The following is an 18307-nucleotide window of genomic DNA, read 5'->3' on the forward strand; positions in this document are numbered from 1 at the left end:
TCCTTCCTTCCTTCCTTCCTTCCTTCCTTCCTTCCTTCCTTCCTTCCATCCATCATAAGTCAACCAATATTGCCTGTTATGGAACAGCTGCCTTCAGGAGGGAAAGATGGGTGAGACCTATCCTCACCCTCACAGAGAAGCAGTCTGGTGGTCTCTGAAAGAAGGAAATTGTGAAACTTACCGACTCCTTGGGAAAACAGGACAGGTACACAGAGACTGGCCTGTGCAGTGGGTGGGGTGGTCTCTCAGAGCTGTGCCAGTTTATAGGAGGAACGGAAATCTAGTTGGGAGTGAACAGAAACTCCCAACTTCTCTGTGTGACAGAGAAGATGGGATCTGCTCTGCATCTTGGAAATTGCCAAAGATTAGTAATGGTAAAGTGAAGACTGGTCTTGCAGAGGGAGGGGGAATGATGATATTAGCAGAGGCTTCAAGTTGAGTATAAACATGATGTGTTTGGGTGTTGAGCATGGTTTGCCTGGGATGGAGAATTGTTACTGGGGTTTGGGGGTGATGCATTTGGATACCCAGGCCTGGGTCAAATTATGGAAGGCACCAAACGGCAGTCTAAAGAGTCTGGATTTTGTTTGACAATGGGGAGCTACTGAAGGGCTTTCTGTACCATAAAGATAAGTTAAAAGTGTGACTTAGAAAGATTGGAGTACAGAGCCTGGTTAGAAAAGTAGTGCTGCAATATTCATGGTGTGAAGAGAGGAAAGCCTGAACTATGGTGGTGCTGTGCAGGTAGAGAAGGGAGACAGATGTGAGACTCTGTGAAGAGAGCACCTGATTGGTGGGTTGGACTAGATTTAGGGGTGGGGAGAGAGAATGCGAGCGCTCTGAGGCATGAATAATTAGGTGCTGGAACATTTTCCCTTTCCCTTCTGCTTCCCTATTTTCCCTCTATTATCTATTTTGGTGTTTATTCCCATGTTGTGCATGCAAGGAAGGTGTGGGCAGCCACTAATGTGGCCTCAAAAGTCTTTACCTCCTGGTGTTCATGCCCTTCTGTAATCCTCTTTTCTTTAGTGTGGGCTAGACTTAGTCACTTGCTTATAACAAATAGAATATAGCAAAAGTGGTGGAATGTCATTTCTGAGGTTAGGGTACAAAATGGCTGTCACTTCTGTTACTCTTACTCTCTCTTGCACGCCCTGGCTTGCTCTAAGGGAAGTCTACTTCCATGTTGTAAGCTCCCCTATGGAGAGGCCTGTGTGGCAGGTAACTAAAGGAGGCCTCTGGTCATTAGGCAGTGGGGAACTGAGGCCCTCAGTACAACAGCCGGTGAGGAGCTTAATCCTGCTATTAGCCATGTGAGTGGACCACTTGCTGAGAGTCAGTGACTTGAGTTTCCGGAATGCTGTCTCCTCTTCTGGGAGCCACTATAAACCACTCAAAAAAATCAAAGGTGGCTTGTCATCAGAAGTCAGGGCACCTCAGTTATAGTGAAGCAAATCAATAGTTCCATGTTTTAACATGAGCTTACTTTCCCAGCGGAGTCTCTCAAATGGAGATTACTACACAGGACCTTGAAGAGGGTCTGACAGCCCAAATATTATTTCCTTCTATTTGGGATGATTTTACTCTACAGCATAGTAAATTGTGGGCTAGGATCTAAAAGTGATTTAGCATCTCTACAAAAGAAGACTTTATATGCATTGCCACGTTTAATTGGTAACAGAATACATCTACATTGTTATAGTTAGTTATGGAGTATAATTGTGGAGTTGCTTTACTCTAAGCCTTCCCCAGTCTCTCCATTGACTTGTTGAAACTATAACCCACCTATGACTGTGTTGGATAACATGACTATCAATCAAATTGCATAACTGAGAGACAGAGAATAAAGATAGCATTGCTTATCAAACTACTAGACATTTACACTTGACTTTGCATGAAAATTGAGGTCAACTGGAAGTAATGTTCAGGTTTACATGCTGTGTATGTATTATATGCATATCAATACTCATATATCAACTATATATCGTGGTCAATTTATTACAGAATTGAATTCCTTTTGGTAGTAAATAATTACAAATACTGTTAGAGGCAACAAGAATCTGATACATCCTTAATAAGGATAAAGTGACCTGTAAAACAGTAATTTAAAGCATATTAGTATAATGTCTATGTGATAAAACTATCTAGCAAAGGCAAAACACCCTCTTCCCCTCATGATTAATGTTTAGGGAGATAAAAGGGATGTAAATATTTTTATTGTTTTATTATCTTTCTTAGGAAAATGACAGTGTGGTTGGTTTAATTAAAAAGGAGAGTCTCCCGTAGACGAAATAAAGAAATCTGTTCTATGGAGATGACAATGGAAAATACCTATTTAATTTGAATAACACCTGGTTCTGTAGAAATGTGCATCTAATATGTATCCTGCATTCACTTAGTCTGATTCATGTGCTGTTTCGCCACATTATTGAAAAGAAGAGAAGAGGGAATCTTAGCTCTCTCGTTTGAGGATATTAAATTCCTGCTGGGGTTGAGGCACTGTGTGAGCACCCTACTTCCTACCTAGTGTGTTGGGAGTTACCTGGAGGCAATGGGGAGAAAATGACATGTTCCATTAGAATGAGGCATCCCCGGAATTGTTTGATGTTCTTTGCCTTAATTGAATCCATCTATCCCATCTGCCACTCTTCTCTCTAAATTTATTTCCCTAACCCACTCTCCCTGAGAATTATAGTTTGGGGGAAATTTGTTACCTACATGGTTACCTTTTATAAAAGCTCTCAGCATCTGGAGGGCAGGTGTGCCTTCTACTCTGCCTTGCTAGACAACTTTACCTGCCTCTTTCCTGCCCCTTGCAGGCTGCTGGATTAAAAACAGGACTGGATAAAAGGCCCCCAGTAGCAACAGGAGTGGGAACGAAAATAGAAATTCCAGGCTTTTACTTATTGGTTTCAATATAGATCCCTAGCCATGTGCCAGGCCTGGCTAACCATGGACTCTATTAATAAATATAACTACACAAATATTTGCATTCTGACTGGGGCAGAACAGCCAGCACGGGAGTGTGTTATCTCGAGGGAAAGCTGGTCTTAAAACTCTTAACTGATTCACCTGTGACTTTGGTCAGTCGGTGCTCCCTGGAACTGCTCTGGTGCTGAAGGTTGAGGTCATCTCTGTTCCCCAGAATGTGGCAGATCCAGCCCCACTCCTGACCACTATCCTTTTGCAAGGGTGAGACAGGAGAGATGATAACTTCTCTTTAGGATTCTTGTAGAAATCACTTTTGGCCCTTAACCTACATATAAAGAAAGTTAACATTAATGCACACATATTATTTTGAGCAGAGGCCATCCGTATCCCCAAACCTACCATTTGCTATGGTGTGGGAGGCAGTACAGGGTGGAGGCCAGAGCATAGGCTTGAGATGGGCAGGTGTGAATTAGAATTGCCCTTTAGTCATTTGCTTGAGAACCTGCCTTGATCCATCTGAACCTCAGGCTCCTCATCTCTGAAATGGGTAGTAAAGCTCTTCTCTTGGGATCGTTGTGAGGATTGGGATTCTGGGTACTGAGCCCCAGGCACAGGGCTTGGCACACAGTGGACAGTGGTTCAGCGTTCACTGTGATGATTACTTCAGTTTCAGTGCATCATTTACATAGCTGCCAGTCAGAGACAGGCTGCCAGTCACCTAGGAGTAGCTCCTCTGTTTGCTTCTGAGACATCCTTCTGCTTAGAAAGGAAACTAAAGCGCTTCTCTCCTTTACATGAGCTGCTGGCCTGCATCAGTTATGTGGAGGCCTCTGTCTGAAACCTCTGCCCAAAACCTCCTCTTGACATATACATCATGGTAATACATAAATATACCTTTCTTCAGGAAAGGTCCTAAAAGACCATTTGCTATGCAGAGGAACTGCAAAATTCATTTTGGTTGCAGACAAAACTGCCTTTGCATGATGAGGTAGACAGTTGTCTTAAAACTAAGCAGAGTATGATTTCTGCTTGTTATTGTTTTCTTTGAAAAATATGTTTCTTACATAAAAGAAACTTGACAGTGAATTTTGAATATCATGTGATATGGTTTGGCTGTGTCCCCACCCAAATCTTAACTTGAACTGTATCTCCCAGAATTTCCACATGTTGTGGGAGGGACCCAGGGGGAGGTAATTGAATCATGGGGGCTGGTCTTTCCCATGCTGTTCTTGTAATAGTAAGTCAGTCTTACGAGATCTGATGGGTTTGTCAGGGGTTTCCGCTTTTGCTTCTTCCTCATTTTTCTCTTGCCACTGCCATGTAAGAAGTGCCTTTTGCCTCCCACTATGATTCTGAGACCTCCCCAGCCATGTGGAACTGTAAGTCCAATTAAACCTCTTTTTTTTTGGAGATGGAGTCTTGCTCTGTCACCCAGGCTGGAGTGCAATGGCATGATCTTGGCTCACTGCAACCTCCGCCTCCCAGGTTCAAGCAATTCTCCTGCCTCAGCCTCCCAAGTAGCTGGGATTACAGGCATCTGCCTCCACACCTGGGTAATTTTTCTATTTTTAGTAGAGATGGGGTTTCACCATGTTGGCCAGGCTGGTGACCTCAGGTGATCCATCCGCCTCAGCCTCCCAAAGTGCTGGTGTTACAGGCATGAGCCACCGTGCCTGGCCTAAGCCTCTTTTTGTTCCCAGTTTTGGGCGTATCTTTATCAGCAGTGTGAAAACAAATGAATACATTATGAATAAGCATGTTCTCCTCGTGAGAGAGAATAGTGAAACAATAGAGATAAGGGAGAAATAACCCCTTCAAATGTGGTCACTTCTGTACCCCCAGGTCTGAAGGCATTTTTCATACCATTTTCTAGACATTTACCTACTGTATATGTCTGTCTTTACAGGTATAGATGATATTGCTGTGTGTGTTGTCTTTTTTTTTTTTTTTAATGTGAATGGTATCACTTTACGGACATTTTTCTATAATTTTCTTTTTTCACATGTGCTGTTAAATGTCATTATATATCGAAATACCTCATTCTTTTAAACTGCTTCATGGTATTCCATAAAATGTTCCAGGGTCTATTTATCTGTTATTTTTTATTTATTTATTTATTTTGAGACAGAATCTTGCCGTGTCACTGAGGCTGGAGTGCAGTGGCACAGTCTCGGCTCACTGCAATCTCCACCTCCTGAGTTCAAGTGATTCTCCTGCCTCAGCCTCCCAAGTAGTTGGGATTACAGGCATCCGCCACCACGCCCGGCTAATTTTTGTATTTTTACCAGAAGTGGGGTTTCACTATGTTGGCCAGGCTGGCCTTGAACTCCTGACCTCAGATGATCCACCCACCTCGGCCTCCCAAATATTTATCTGTTATCTTATTGATAGACATTTGGGTTTCTAGTTTTTATGAAAAATAGGTAGTCAACATCTTTATTTTTATATATGCTTCGTGGGCACGTGAGGAAGTACTACTACCCAGAAATAGAATTGCTGGGTATGTGCATTTTTAATTTTAATGGTTCTGCCAGATTGTCTTCTGAAGTAGCTGAGTAATTTATACTTCCACTAGCAGTACAGAGATGTGTCCATTTCCTTAATTAATGCTCAACATTTTCAAATCTTTTAAGTTCTGCCAATGTTGTGAGTAAAAAAAAAAATTTGGTTTGTGTTTCCCTCATTTGTGGTGTGTTTTTAGAGCATTTTCCTCTCATGTTCATTGTATTTGTACTCTGTAAATTGCTGTTAGTATCCTTTGATGATTTGTCATTTTTTAGATCTGCTTATTGATTTGTAGGAATTCTCTATGTATTCTCAGTTTGGATCTTTTCTCTATTTGGAAATAATGTAATTTTCCAGCTTGTTGCTTTTCTTCTTTTGACCTTGTTTATGGCATCTTTTCCACACACGCTTTTTCTCCCCTTTGGAAATAGTCGACATTTCAGGCTTTTCCTTGAGGCATTTTGTTTTTTGTGTCTTGCTTAAGACCTTCACTTCTTCAAGGTCATAAAATAATTTCTTATATTTTGTCTTTATGCTTTCTAGGTTTTTGTTTTTATATTCAGATCTTGGAATCTTTTGGTTAATGATGTGAGGTAAAAAATTAATTTTCAATTTTTTTCCAAACAGTTACCATGTATCCTCAGAACCATATATTGAATAGTTTATCCTTTCTCTAGAGATCTTTCTTATACTTATTTTCCAAACACCTGGGTCTGTTTCTGAGCTCTTTTTCTGTTCATTGTTTGAACTGTTTTTTTTTTCCTGCACCAATTAATTACTCTTCTTTAAATAATATGCTTTGTAGTCTAAAAAAAAACTTTTTCATTATAGATTTAGTAAATTCTATCTCTAAAAAAGTTTTTTTTTTTTTTTTTTTTTTTTTTATATTTCCTGGGAAGTGTGTTATACATGACGTTGTTCAACATTTGCCATGTCCAGAAGATCACGGGAAACAGAACCTCACCTCATGCCCACAGGATGCTGTAAAGATGGGCCCAATGACGACAGCCAGCTCAGATCTTGGTGAAGCTTCCCGTGAGATGATTTTCCAAGACAAATATCTCAGACTTAGGGAAATGAATTATTGACAGATATTGTCTTCTAAGTATCTAAAAAGGCCAACCTCTGTGAGTGGTAGTTGGGAATTTTCTTGAACGATGTGGACGCTCCCAGCTGTCCGTCAGGCCAGAAGGGAGAAAGTAGAGCCATGGAAAGTGAAGCCTGGAGGAGAGGGAGAGAGCAGACCTGAGACAGGGCATGGAACCCCTGGGCTTCTCAGAGGGGAAGGGACTGAAGTTCTCTCTGGGTGGTGGGAGAAAAGCAGATGAACCCTGTGGGCTGGGAGCTGGGCCAGGCAGCGTCTGGAAAGGGGACCTGTCTGGAATGACCAAGGTGTGACTCTGGAATCCTTCAAATCCAGTACCCCATTGTAAGGTTTTCTGTATTGTCATTTCTTTTACTTTACCCAAGATTTTGTCATTTAGACTGAGCCTTTGATAGCTGTGCTATGGGAAACTAAATTATGAGTTTATACTTGTGTAGGAGCCACAACAGGAAGGCTGCAAGTATCTAGCTCATGCCAGCCCTGTGTGGTAACATCACCATTATTCAAGAAAAGATGGCAGTGCTGGGACCCCGGCAGGCAGCCAAGTACCAAGTGAGCAGAGGGGGATGCCTGGGTCGTGATGTCGTCCCTAACACTTGCCCCCAGCCCTACCTTTTAATACCCTGCAAAGGAGGAAATCCTGGAAGTGAGAGGCCAGAGTCTGGGTTTTATTTATATGACAGGAAGTAGAAGCTAGAACCTTTAAGGACATAGAACACCATAGTAGAAATTAAAGTCCAGGTCTCCTTTGGTGGGAGGCCAGCTTGCTGTTTCCCAAGAATGATGCTACGGCCATAAATTTGAATTTCTGTGTAGGCCAGTGTTTCTCGACTGTGGGCAGTTTTGCCACCCCCTCCTCCCGGAGGACATTTGACAATGTCTGGAGACGTTTTTGGTTGTCATGACTTGGGGGGTGAAGGTGCTACTGACATCTAGCGGGTAGAAGCCAAGGATGCTGGTAAACTTCCTACAATGGAACGCACAGGACAGCCCCTACCTCAAAGGTTGATCATGTCCACAATGATAGTGATGAGATCGAGAGAAACCCTGATGTAGGCCAATTAATTTTAGTTGTTTTTTTTTTCTTTTTCATTTCTAGATAGTAAATGCCTAACTCTCATCAGTTACCTTGCATCGTGGGCTTCTTCGATCAGAAATCTAGTAAGAGAGTGTGGTGAGGGCTGCAAGACCCATCATCACTACCAAAAAACCCGAAATCTTTTCACTTTCAATATATGAAGACCTAAATTATGTAACTGGATGAATGATATTGTAGAGTCAGAGAATGTGAGCTCTCCATCTTATGGTTATAGTTATTATGTGATAATCAAGTAATGGGGTCTTCTTTTATTGTCTTAATCTTTCACAAACCATTGCTTTCCTACTCCAAAAGGAAGCCTGATCAGTGCTAAGACACCGATACTAGATAGCTCTTATTATTGCCAATGTATGGATGATGAAACTGAGGCTCAGAGGGGAAGTAAAATAAAGCATGGTTTCCCCCTACTGGTTTATTATATTCCAAAGGTATTAAACACCTGGCCAGTACTGCTGTGTAGGTTGTACACTGTACAACTGTGTCCCTTCTAAGGAGTCACTGTTCAAATCACAGATATCAGAGATTTATTATGATAATTTTTCTGGCAGATGGCAGTAAAGTAGCTTATTCTAACAAAATCAGGAATATAAAGACTATTTTCTAACAGATGGAAGTAGTGTTTTTGAAGCAGGTGAGCCTTTTCCTAAAGCTCACTCAGGTGCTAGATGGACTAGCAGAAGGAATGGTGTCATTGATGTCTCTTTGTATGTTTAACCAGTTCATCTGGGAATTTTAGTTTTTGCTTGAAAAGGAGTCACCCTGTCTTGCCAGCCACGTGTGTGGTTATATGTTGGTATTGCAGAGTGATGCCATTTGCAAGTAATACATTTGAGTTGGCAGATTTCCCAAGGTTTCTTTTGTGTATGAGAAACATAGTGCCTTGGGTCATGGAATAAATAAAAGAGCCTCGGTATCTAATTTTGGTTGTTCACACTCCAGTTAGGGCTTAAGTCATCCTAAGCTCAGCTTGGAAGAAAGAGACATCGACATTTATATTAGTTTAATAAATTTGGCAGCGGGGAGGTGCAAAGAATGTTATTTCAATTATAGATTGACCCATGATTGATTTAGCAACATGCGTTGCTTAGGTTGTGATCGATGCCAAGTAATGGCAGGTGCTGGACTCTTAGGAGGGTGGGCACGAATGTTGGGGAATTGATCAATGGATGAGCTCCATATTGGCCTTCTATAGGGAGAATCAAAATACAAGTAAAATATTATAAGATGGGAGTGACAGCATTGCAGATATTAACACAGCCTGTCCAAGCTTTTATCCTTTGTACCTATGCAGCCATTTTTTAACACATGAGACACGATTCTTCAACAGATTTGTTCTCTTCTAAGTTTGTTCTGAATCTGTAAATCATTTCATGATGTTTTAAAGGGGAAAAGGCCTTGCTTCAGTTGAGAAGGCTTTTATTTTTCCACTTACACAAATACCCTGGCATTTGGGGTATTTGGCTAATTAAAAAAATTATCTCTTATAATGCCTTGTTACTACCCCAGTTTGTGTTGGAGGTGGAGTATACAAAGGAATTACAACCCCCACTTTATAAGCGGGATAAGAGGGCTTGACAGACTTACCTTGTCTGGCCGAATGCCAAGTGCCAAGTGCCACGTGGTATAGACTAAGAATAGTTGCGTCTTACGAGGAGCTTATTTAGTTTGAGGGAGATTGTGTACAATCAATAATTAGGAAACAGGATAGCCTGTGAGAAGATGCTGATCTGATGTGCAGGTAATAAATGTCACAGGAGGCTGAGCAGCACGGATGGCTGTGGTGGGCAGCAAAGGCTCAGGAGAGAGGAGAAACTTGAGCCTGGCTGAGAAAGGCAAGGAGGATATAAATAGCTGGTGGGCAGAGTGACCCAGGGCTGAAGGATGTGAATAGTGGCCATCTTAAGTAAGAGCCTCGGGTCACAGAGATAATAGTTCCCTGTATAAAGTCCTTAGTGGAAACCAGGTGAGTCTCAGGAAGTTTGGAATCATGAAGACTTTTTAAAAGAGTTGCACAATGTTTCCAAGATTAAAATCTGCAATGTGACATAGTATAGCTAATAATACAGTGTGTTCTTAGTCAAGTGGTATATTTCTTTCTTTTTTTTTTTTTGAGACGGAGTTTCACTCTTGTTGCCCAGGCTGGAGTGTAATGGCGTAATCTCGGTTCACTGCAACCTCCGCCTTCCGGGTTCAAGTGATTCTCCTGCCTTAGCCTCCCTAGTAGCTGGGATTACAGGCATGTGCCACCATGCCTGGCTAATTTTGTATTTTTAGTAAAGACGGGGTTTCTCCATGTTGGTCAGGCTGGTCTTGAACTCCCAACCTCAGGTGATCTGCCCACCTTGGCCTCCCAAAGTGCTGGAATTACAGGCATGAGCCACCATGCCCGGTCTCAAGTGGTATATTTCTTTGAGAAATACTTTTTATCAAGAACAAATCTCTAAATTAGGGCTCTGTCGATCCAAACGAGCGAATTAGGTGAGAAAGATGAACTTTTCAAGATCCTTTAGCCATCTGGTTGGCATGTTTAAAAACTACACCCAATTGTACTGATAAAAGAATAGTCTCTACATTTGTGGCTTACCCTTGAACACTCCAACACAGGGTCATTTTTGGAGACAGAGTATTTAAAATTTTCATTCTAAGTAAGCTGACCAAACAGCTGAGTCTGCCTAGGGAGTCCTGGATTATGCTACTTGTCCCAGTAAAAGTATTAATAGCTTCCCCTTTCAGAATCAGAAGTGTCCTGGTTTAGATGATAAATTGTATGGCTACCCTAATTTTAAATGATGCACTTTAGTCTTTTTTGTTTACTCTGTGAGTTGTCAGTGGCCAAAAAGGATGTTTCCAGCTTAAGAGTATTTGCCCACATGTGCATCCCTGTCTTTATTAAATAGTTGTATTTTTTCCCTTGCATAGAAAGCAATCATTGCAAAAAATTTAGAAGGAAATGAAAGGCATAAATAAGAGTTAGAAGCCTATGAATAAGTGTTAATATTTTGATATATATGTAATGCCACACATTATCAATAATATATTTATATACCTTTAGATCCCCGATCTCCAAACCAAGCCACTTTATATATATTAAATATCTAGAACTATATGATAACATAGCCAATATAGATCAATATAATCACTTTTTAAATAATCACTTTTAAAGACTATAATATTCTAGTGATTGGTTCTTACACTATAATATTTTTAACTAATCCCCAGTTTTGGCATTTAGGTTTTTCAAATATTTCTATATATTATTGACAGTGCTGCAATAAATGTTGTGTGTAGCTAAATCTTTTTGCACGTCTACGATTGTTTATTTTTCTTTTTTCTTTTTGAGATGGAGTCTTGTTCTGTTGCCCAGGCTCACTGCAACCTCCGCCTCCTGAGTTCAAGCTGTTCCCCTGCCTCAGCCTCCCAAGTAGCTGGGACTACAAGTGCCCGCCACCATGTCTGGCTAATTTTTTTTTTTTAATTTTTTGTGATTTTAGTAGAGACAGAGTTTCACCATGTTGGCCAGGCTAGTTTCGAATTCCTGACCTCAAGTGATCCACTTGCCTCAGCCTCCCAAAGTGCTGGGATTACAGGTTTGAGCCAACGCGCCCAGACTATGATTATTTCTTTTGTTTTTGAGACCGAGTCTCACTCTGTGGCCCAGGCTGGAGTGCAGTGGCCGGATCTCGGCTCACTGCAAGCTCCGCCTGCCCGGTTTACGCCATTCTCCTGCCTCAGCCTCCCAAGTAGCTGGGACTACAGGCGCCCGCCACCTCGCTCGGCTAGTTTTTTTTTGTATTTTTTAGTAGAGACAGGGTTTCACCGTGTTAGCCAGGATAGTCTCGGTCTCCTGACCTCGTGATCCGCCTGTCTCGGCCTACCGAAGTGCCGGGATTAGAGGCTTGAGCCACCGCGCCCGGCCTTGATTATTTCTTTAGGATGGTTTTCTGTAAATGAAATTGCCAGGTCAAAGTGGATGCACATTTACAGTTTTGAAATCGCCAAACCTTGCCAGGGTGTGTGAGGATTCCCATTTCCTCATGGCCTCATAGGTGCTATACGGATGATTCTTTTTCGTCTTTCAGTCTGAGGAGAGAATTTCACCTCCAGCTTATTTCGGTTGTATCTCTGCTTATTGATGATTTGTATTTCATTTTTTTGTAAATTGCCTACCTTTCTTTTAGAGTGTTCACCTTTCTCTTAATGAATTGTGAAAGCTCTTTATATTTTAAATAAAATACCCCTTTACGTTATAAATTGTGAGATTTTTTCCTGACTTGCTCTTTGTCTTTTAACTTTATTTATGGTAGATTTATGTGTATACAGATATGGTAGATTTATGTGGGTTCAGAAGTCTTTACTTTTTATACAGTTATATCTATCAGTCTCTTCCTTTATAGAGTTTTGTACTTTTTAAAAGGACCAGGTTTCCAACAAAATTAACCTGTGAAACTTTTACAGTCTTATCTGATGCTGTAAACCCCTTGATCTCCTTGTTTCCAGCTTTATAGTATGGGCATTGTAGATAGGTGAGATAATTTTTGTTTCCATTTCTGTGGTTCATTATATCCTTCAGAAGGGGTTTAGCCAGTTTGGAAATTAATTCACAGAGAAGTTACTGCAAGTAAGAACTAGTGATGAGCATTCTTTTCCTCAACCACAAAATAGAACTACACGTGCCTCTATTTGTATAATAGAAAGCCATAATGGGAGTCAAAAGGGACTAGTTTGTTGAGAATCTTGCTGAATATATCATATTATCCCATTGATGTGCTTTATAATTGCACTGATGTGTTTTCCAGAAAACTGTGGCACCAACCCAAGATTCTAATACTTAGTCAAGAAAATGCTACAGCCTGTTGTAGCTCCCCCAGAGCAAGCAGCTCTCCTTGGAATGGCGTCCCCAGGCTTCACGGCAGAGTTCTTACACCATGGTCAGGAGGGCGTGCCCCACAAGTGCACATCCTGCTCTAGCTAGGACCATTGTGCCTGAGTTTGCATCTGGGCTGCATCCTATGCTGATGTGCTGGCTTGAACCACATGTGAATCTCAAAAACCCCTTCTTTGTCTTTGAAGGTAGACTTGAGCATCCCGCTTTGCCCTTGACCCTTTACTGTGCCTGTTTGACCTTCTCAATGCTTACACCAGGGGTAGGGAGAGAAGAGAATCCCTCCTTCCTCTCCATCTTATAATAGTCCACTTAGTTGTCCTCAGCCTCACCCCTGCTTCCATCAGATTCCCTTTTCTTGTGGACTGAGGGAGGGGAGGTCTTGAGCACCATTACAGCACCACCGTGATGCTGAGACAGGGCTTCACCTCGGCCCTTAGCTTTCAGAGCCTTTCCCCCTGCGCTCACGGTGGGGACCCTGGGATCTACCCCAGGTGCAATCTCAGGGTGCCAAACCCCATTATCTGATATCTCAAGAGAACTCCATCATGGTGGGGTGTCTTGGGGATGAGGACCAAGGAGTAAATGTTTGGTTTTGAGAAGGAATTATGAAAGAGCAATAGATGTGCTAACTGTAGAATAACCTGCTCCAACAGCGGGGAACCAGAAGTCTGGGGTGCAGACCAGGGGCTTGAGAATAGTTTTTATTATGAAATGACCCTGTTAGGGGTTTGATTGGCCTCCTCCGAAGATGCTGTATTTTTATATGAAATGCATCAGGGGTCCCTTCTGTTTGGGGAAGATAAACTCATTTCCTCCTGCCTATTCAGTGCCATTTGGTCTCCCTCTCCCATCATCCTATTCAGTAGCCAAAGAACTAATTTGGCTACAGTACAACCGTCTTCAGAGTGTTGGGGAGGAAGAGAAATCAAATATGAACAAAGCCCACACCCTCTGTAGTGGGCAAAGCTTTTTTGTAAATAATTTTAGTCTTGTTGCTCATTCAGTAATTCTGTATCCCTCCCAATAGGTATTGGCAGCATGTCAGATGGCCACCAGTTACGAAGAGCTTCCCCATTTCCGAAACCCCCCAGCTTCTCAAGGGTCTGCGAACTGGAGAAACCAGTTATGCTAAAGGAGTCATAGACCCATTCTTTTCTCTTTTTGAGGGCTGGGGTGGGGAATGGTAGAGTGGAACAACATCTTCTATTCATCTACTCCTTCAAGAAGCATTTCCAGAGCTCTCCTCTGTGGCAGGCCCTACCCGAGAGGTGGAAAAGAGAAATCTGGACACGTCGTATGTCTCGGTTTTCCAAAGGCATTTCACGAAGTCAGTAATAAACTCTGTTGGGCTGAATGGTGGCCCCTGAAGATATCAGGTCCTAATACTTGAAACCTATGAATGTTACCTTATATGGTAAAGGCTTTGTAGAGGTGATTAAGTTAAGGATCTTGAGTTGGAGAGATTATCCTGGATTAGCCAGTTAGGCCCTAAATGCCATTTAATGTATCCTTATATAAGAAGGAGGCAGAGAAATAATGACATGCACAGAGGAAAAAGCGATGTAAAGATGGAGCAGGAAAGATTTAAAGATGTTGGCGATGGAGATTGGAGTGAGACAGCTACACACCGAGGAACACTGCAGCCAGGGGGAACTGGAAGAGATGGAGAACAGATTCTCCCCACAGAGCTGCTGGAGGAGTGAGGGATTTTGGCCCATTGATTTTGGCCCACTGAAACAGGTATGGGACTTCTGGCCTCCAGAACGATGAGAGAATAAATTTGTGTTTGTTGACTCCTCCAAACTTGAAGTAAGTTGTTATACAGTAGTCCCAGGACCATCCTTGCAGGTAAAATGGAGACATGGATCTAGAAGACAGTGCAAGTAGGTGTCAAGGTATTTGACCAACTCTCTATTATTCAATCACGTGGGAAATACTTACTGAGTGACTACAGTGCTCCAGGCATTAGAGCAGTGGATAAGGCAGATAATATCCCCGCTGGCACTGGGGTAGGCGGAAGGAGCAGGTAATAAACAGGTAAATGAAAAATGTGAACAAGATAACTTTAGTGATTGACAACTGCCTTAAAGAAAACAAAACAGAGTAATGTGGAGTGGGGGATGGGGATCCTTTTAGACTAGGTAGTAGGAAACCCTTTCTGGTGAGAAAACCTTGGAGCTGAGTCCTAAAGATCGTGGAGCAGCTACCATCTGGAGGGAGAGCATTCCAAGTAGAGTGAGCGGCAAGTGCAGAGGCTCTGAGGTGGGAATAAGCTTCCTGTGTGTGAGAAGCAAACAGAAGGCCCAGACCCCTCTAAGTCAACAGGGAGGTCATTGCTCAGGGAGGGCTGCGGGATTCTGTCCTAGGCTCTGCCCTGTACAGTTTTCATTTTTTATAATTAAATTGGAAGAAAACGCATCATAAATGTGCAGGCAATATAAAGCTGGTAGGATGTGTATTGGGTTAGAGTCGGGTTGAGTTTCAAAACACCTTGACCGGCACGAACAAAACGATGAACTTCAACAGGGACAAATTGTGAAATCCTGACTTGGGTCTAAGAAAAAGTATTTGCCTAAGTCAAGAATGGGAACCCGACTTGAGTGCAGTACTGGTGTGAAGTCCCTAAAGCTGAGTGTCAGCACATAGCACGATGTGACTGCCATAAAAAAGTCAAGCACTTTTATAACTTTTTAAAACTATGGAGTACAACTCCAGGGAGGAAGTAGCCAGGAGTCTGTTTGTGGAGGACTGAGGGGGTATCACATTTTATGGGGTCATAGAAATAGCTCATTATTTGTTTATTCAATTAATGTTTAATAAGCACATATTATGTGCCTGGCACTGACTAGGCTTTGGGGTAAATAACAGTGAATAGGATAGAAACATTTGATGACTTCATAGAACTTACTAATTCTAGGGAGAAGATAGACACGGCAGACTTAATTATGCACCTATCTTTTTCACTGTATTAGATTTTTTCAGATTATAAAATTATAGTAATAAAATAGCAATATCAAATATTACTGAACTATATAACATAGGAAAAAATATGCCCTGTCAACTCATCCTCCCGCCCTAGACATAGCCACTGTCAACCAGTTTGTGCATATTTTTGCAACTTTTAAAAATATACATGCAGTGTATTTTTAAAGCATACAAGGGGGAATCATACACTTCTGAATTTTGTTTTTTAGCTTCATATATCTGGGATATCCTCTCACATGAACACAAGGAAATCTACCTCATTCTTTTTAATGTCTGAATAATATTTCATGCTATGGATGTATTATAGTTTATTTGACTAGTATCTTGTTGATAGATATGTGTACTGTTTCCATTTTCACTATTATAAGGATTTGCAAACAATTGTTCTACATACCTTTTTATATAGCCTATGGTCATATTTCTAAAGGACAAATTCATAGAAGTGGGAATACTGGCTGGGCGTGGTGGCTCACGCTGGCTCACTGTGACATCTGTAATCCCAGCACTTTGGGAGGGCGAGATGGGTGGATCACCTGAGATCAGGAGTTTGAGACCAGCCTAGCCAACATGGCAAAACCTTGTCCCTACTAAAAGTATAAAAATTAGCTGGGTATGGTTGCGTTGTACCTGTAATCCCAGCTACTCAGGAGGCAGAGGCAGGAGAATTGCTTGGACCCAGGAGGTGGAGGTTGCCGTGAGCCGAGATCAAGCCACTGCACTCCAGCCTGGGCCACAGAGCGAGACTCTTTCTTGCAAAAAAAGAAAAAAAAAAGTGGAAATACTGTGTCAAAAGATATGGAAAATTTAAATGATAGATACCATGTTTTTTACCAGTCAGGATGTACCTCAATGAGAGTGCAAATGAGACCACATGTTTTCTTGCAGTCTCCACATTCTAGGTAGTGTAGACAGTGCAAAAGGTCCTGTGGTAGAGGGAACCTGGTGTATCAGCAGGACTGAAGATCCCCTGGGGGCAGAGAGCAGAGAGCCAGGTGGGGAGTGAAGAGGGAGGCATGGGCCAGACCTTGCAGGGCCTTGTGATTCATCTTGAGGGTTTCGATCCTTATCCTAAGAGAAAGGAGAAGCCAAAGGGAATTTCATGCAATCTGACATGATGAGATAGGCATTTTGAACAGGTGCCTCTGGCTGCCGTTATGGGGAATGAATGGACTGGGAAGATGGAAAAGTAGATGTGAAAACACCTGGGGTGGCTGTTTTGGGAGTCCAGGTGAGAGATGATGGTAGCCTGGACTCGGGTGGAGGTGACCATGGAGAGGAGTGGTTACATTTAACAGTTTTCTAGGCCACAGAACTGATGGAAGCTGATGCCTGAGTGGGCTTAGGTGGGGACTGAGGAAGAAGGCAGTGTCCTGGAAGAAAGATGGAATGGGAGTTATCATTGGGATGATGAGATGTCAAAGGAGCCGGTGATGATTGGCCAAAAACGTGAAGATCCAGAGGAGATACCTGTTATAGAGAGCAGCCTTTGCACCCTTGTCTCTCATGCCCACAGCTCCATCAAAGGCAGGCTGACTATGGGATTCTGCCACCATGGCCACAGTCGATTGGAGTGGGAAAGTACCTGAGCCATGGCCATAACGTGGTCTGGGGTAAAAGCCTGCCCACGAAGGCGACAGTGCCAAATGCAGCTGAGGAGATGTCCTTCATGGAATTTGAAGGAGAACCCAAGTGAGTGATGATGTTTGGAGGTGGGGAGTCAGAAGAAAGTCCACACAAGGAGAGGGCAGGAAATGGAAGTCATAAGTTAAAAGTCACAAGGAAAGAAGGAGAGAATAGAGAAGCAGGTGCGGGAGAAGGGGCTGAAGACCCATAGAGCGCTAGAGAGGGATGGATGACCTCTGTCCCCAGTATGACTGAGTGCTTAAGAGCAGACTTTCAAGCTGAGCGGATCTGAGTTTGATTTCCCACCTCTTATGCTAACTAGCTCAGTGACCTTGAACAAGCCACCCAACTTCTCTAAGACTGTTCTGTTCATAGACATTAAAGTATGTATTTCTTGGAGTTGTTGTGAGCTTTAAAGAGATATGCATGAATACCAAAGAAGATATTTACAACACAAAACCACCAGAGAATTGGTCTCCAGACTTTTTAAAAAACACAAAAGTCTTTTACGAATCAGTAAGAATCAGTAAGAAAAAGGCGGGCAGCCCAGTAGATAAACAGGCAAAATACTTGAACAGACACTTAACAAAAGAGGATAGTAAACTGGTCAAAACAATGAAAAGATGATAGACATCATTAATAAAGAGAAACACAGTGAGATTCCTTATGCAACATTGTGGACGAATCCTTGAACACCACATTGAGCAAAAGAAGCAAGATAGAGATGAATGCATGAAGTATGATTCAATGTATTTAAAGTTTAAAAGACCAGGCATTAAAACTCCAATTAAGTATTTCATACTCTCATCAGAGGGGCACATATGAAAAACTGGATGATGCCAACTGTCGGTGAGGATACGGTACAACAGGAAATCTATATGCTGCTGATGGAATGTAGGTTAGTATAACCATTTTGGAAAACACACAGGCATTATCGAATAAAACTAAAACAACCCAGTAATTTTGTTCTTGGGTGTGTGTATATAAGAGGAACTTTTCACATATACCATGTATACATATACATATATGATATATGTATGTGTATAGACATATACACACATACAAGCATGTTCATAATTTTATTGCTATGATGGCCTCAGAAACAATGCAAATATCCATCAACTGTAGAATGAGCAAATAGATTGTGATATATTCACATAATGGAGTACTATAC

The 18307-nt window shown here is 42.0% G+C and overlaps 1 protein-coding gene across 2 annotated transcripts in view; it reads left to right on the plus strand.

Annotated features, from left to right (window-relative positions):
* The window catches only part of LOC111520376, a 34617-nt gene that overhangs the window by 1485 nt on the left and 14825 nt on the right, over positions 1-18307 (plus strand). The window contains exons 3-8 of one of the 2 annotated variants that reach the window (XM_023183050.1): positions 60-205; positions 6336-7093; positions 7641-7702; positions 13553-14265; positions 17024-17199; positions 17945-18031. In XM_023183050.1, coding sequence (XP_023038818.1) covers positions 14116-14265; positions 17024-17199; positions 17945-18031 — 413 coding nt within the window. In that variant the 5' untranslated portion in view covers positions 60-205; positions 6336-7093; positions 7641-7702; positions 13553-14115. The remainder of the gene's footprint in view (positions 1-59; positions 206-6335; positions 7094-7640; positions 7703-13552; positions 14266-17023; positions 17200-17944; positions 18032-18307) is intronic. The other variant, XR_003306663.1, reaches the window with a different exon arrangement.

The sequence above is a fragment of the Piliocolobus tephrosceles genome, chromosome 8 (genome assembly GCF_002776525.5).
Source record: "Piliocolobus tephrosceles isolate RC106 chromosome 8, ASM277652v3, whole genome shotgun sequence".
NCBI lineage: Eukaryota > Metazoa > Chordata > Mammalia > Primates > Cercopithecidae > Piliocolobus > Piliocolobus tephrosceles.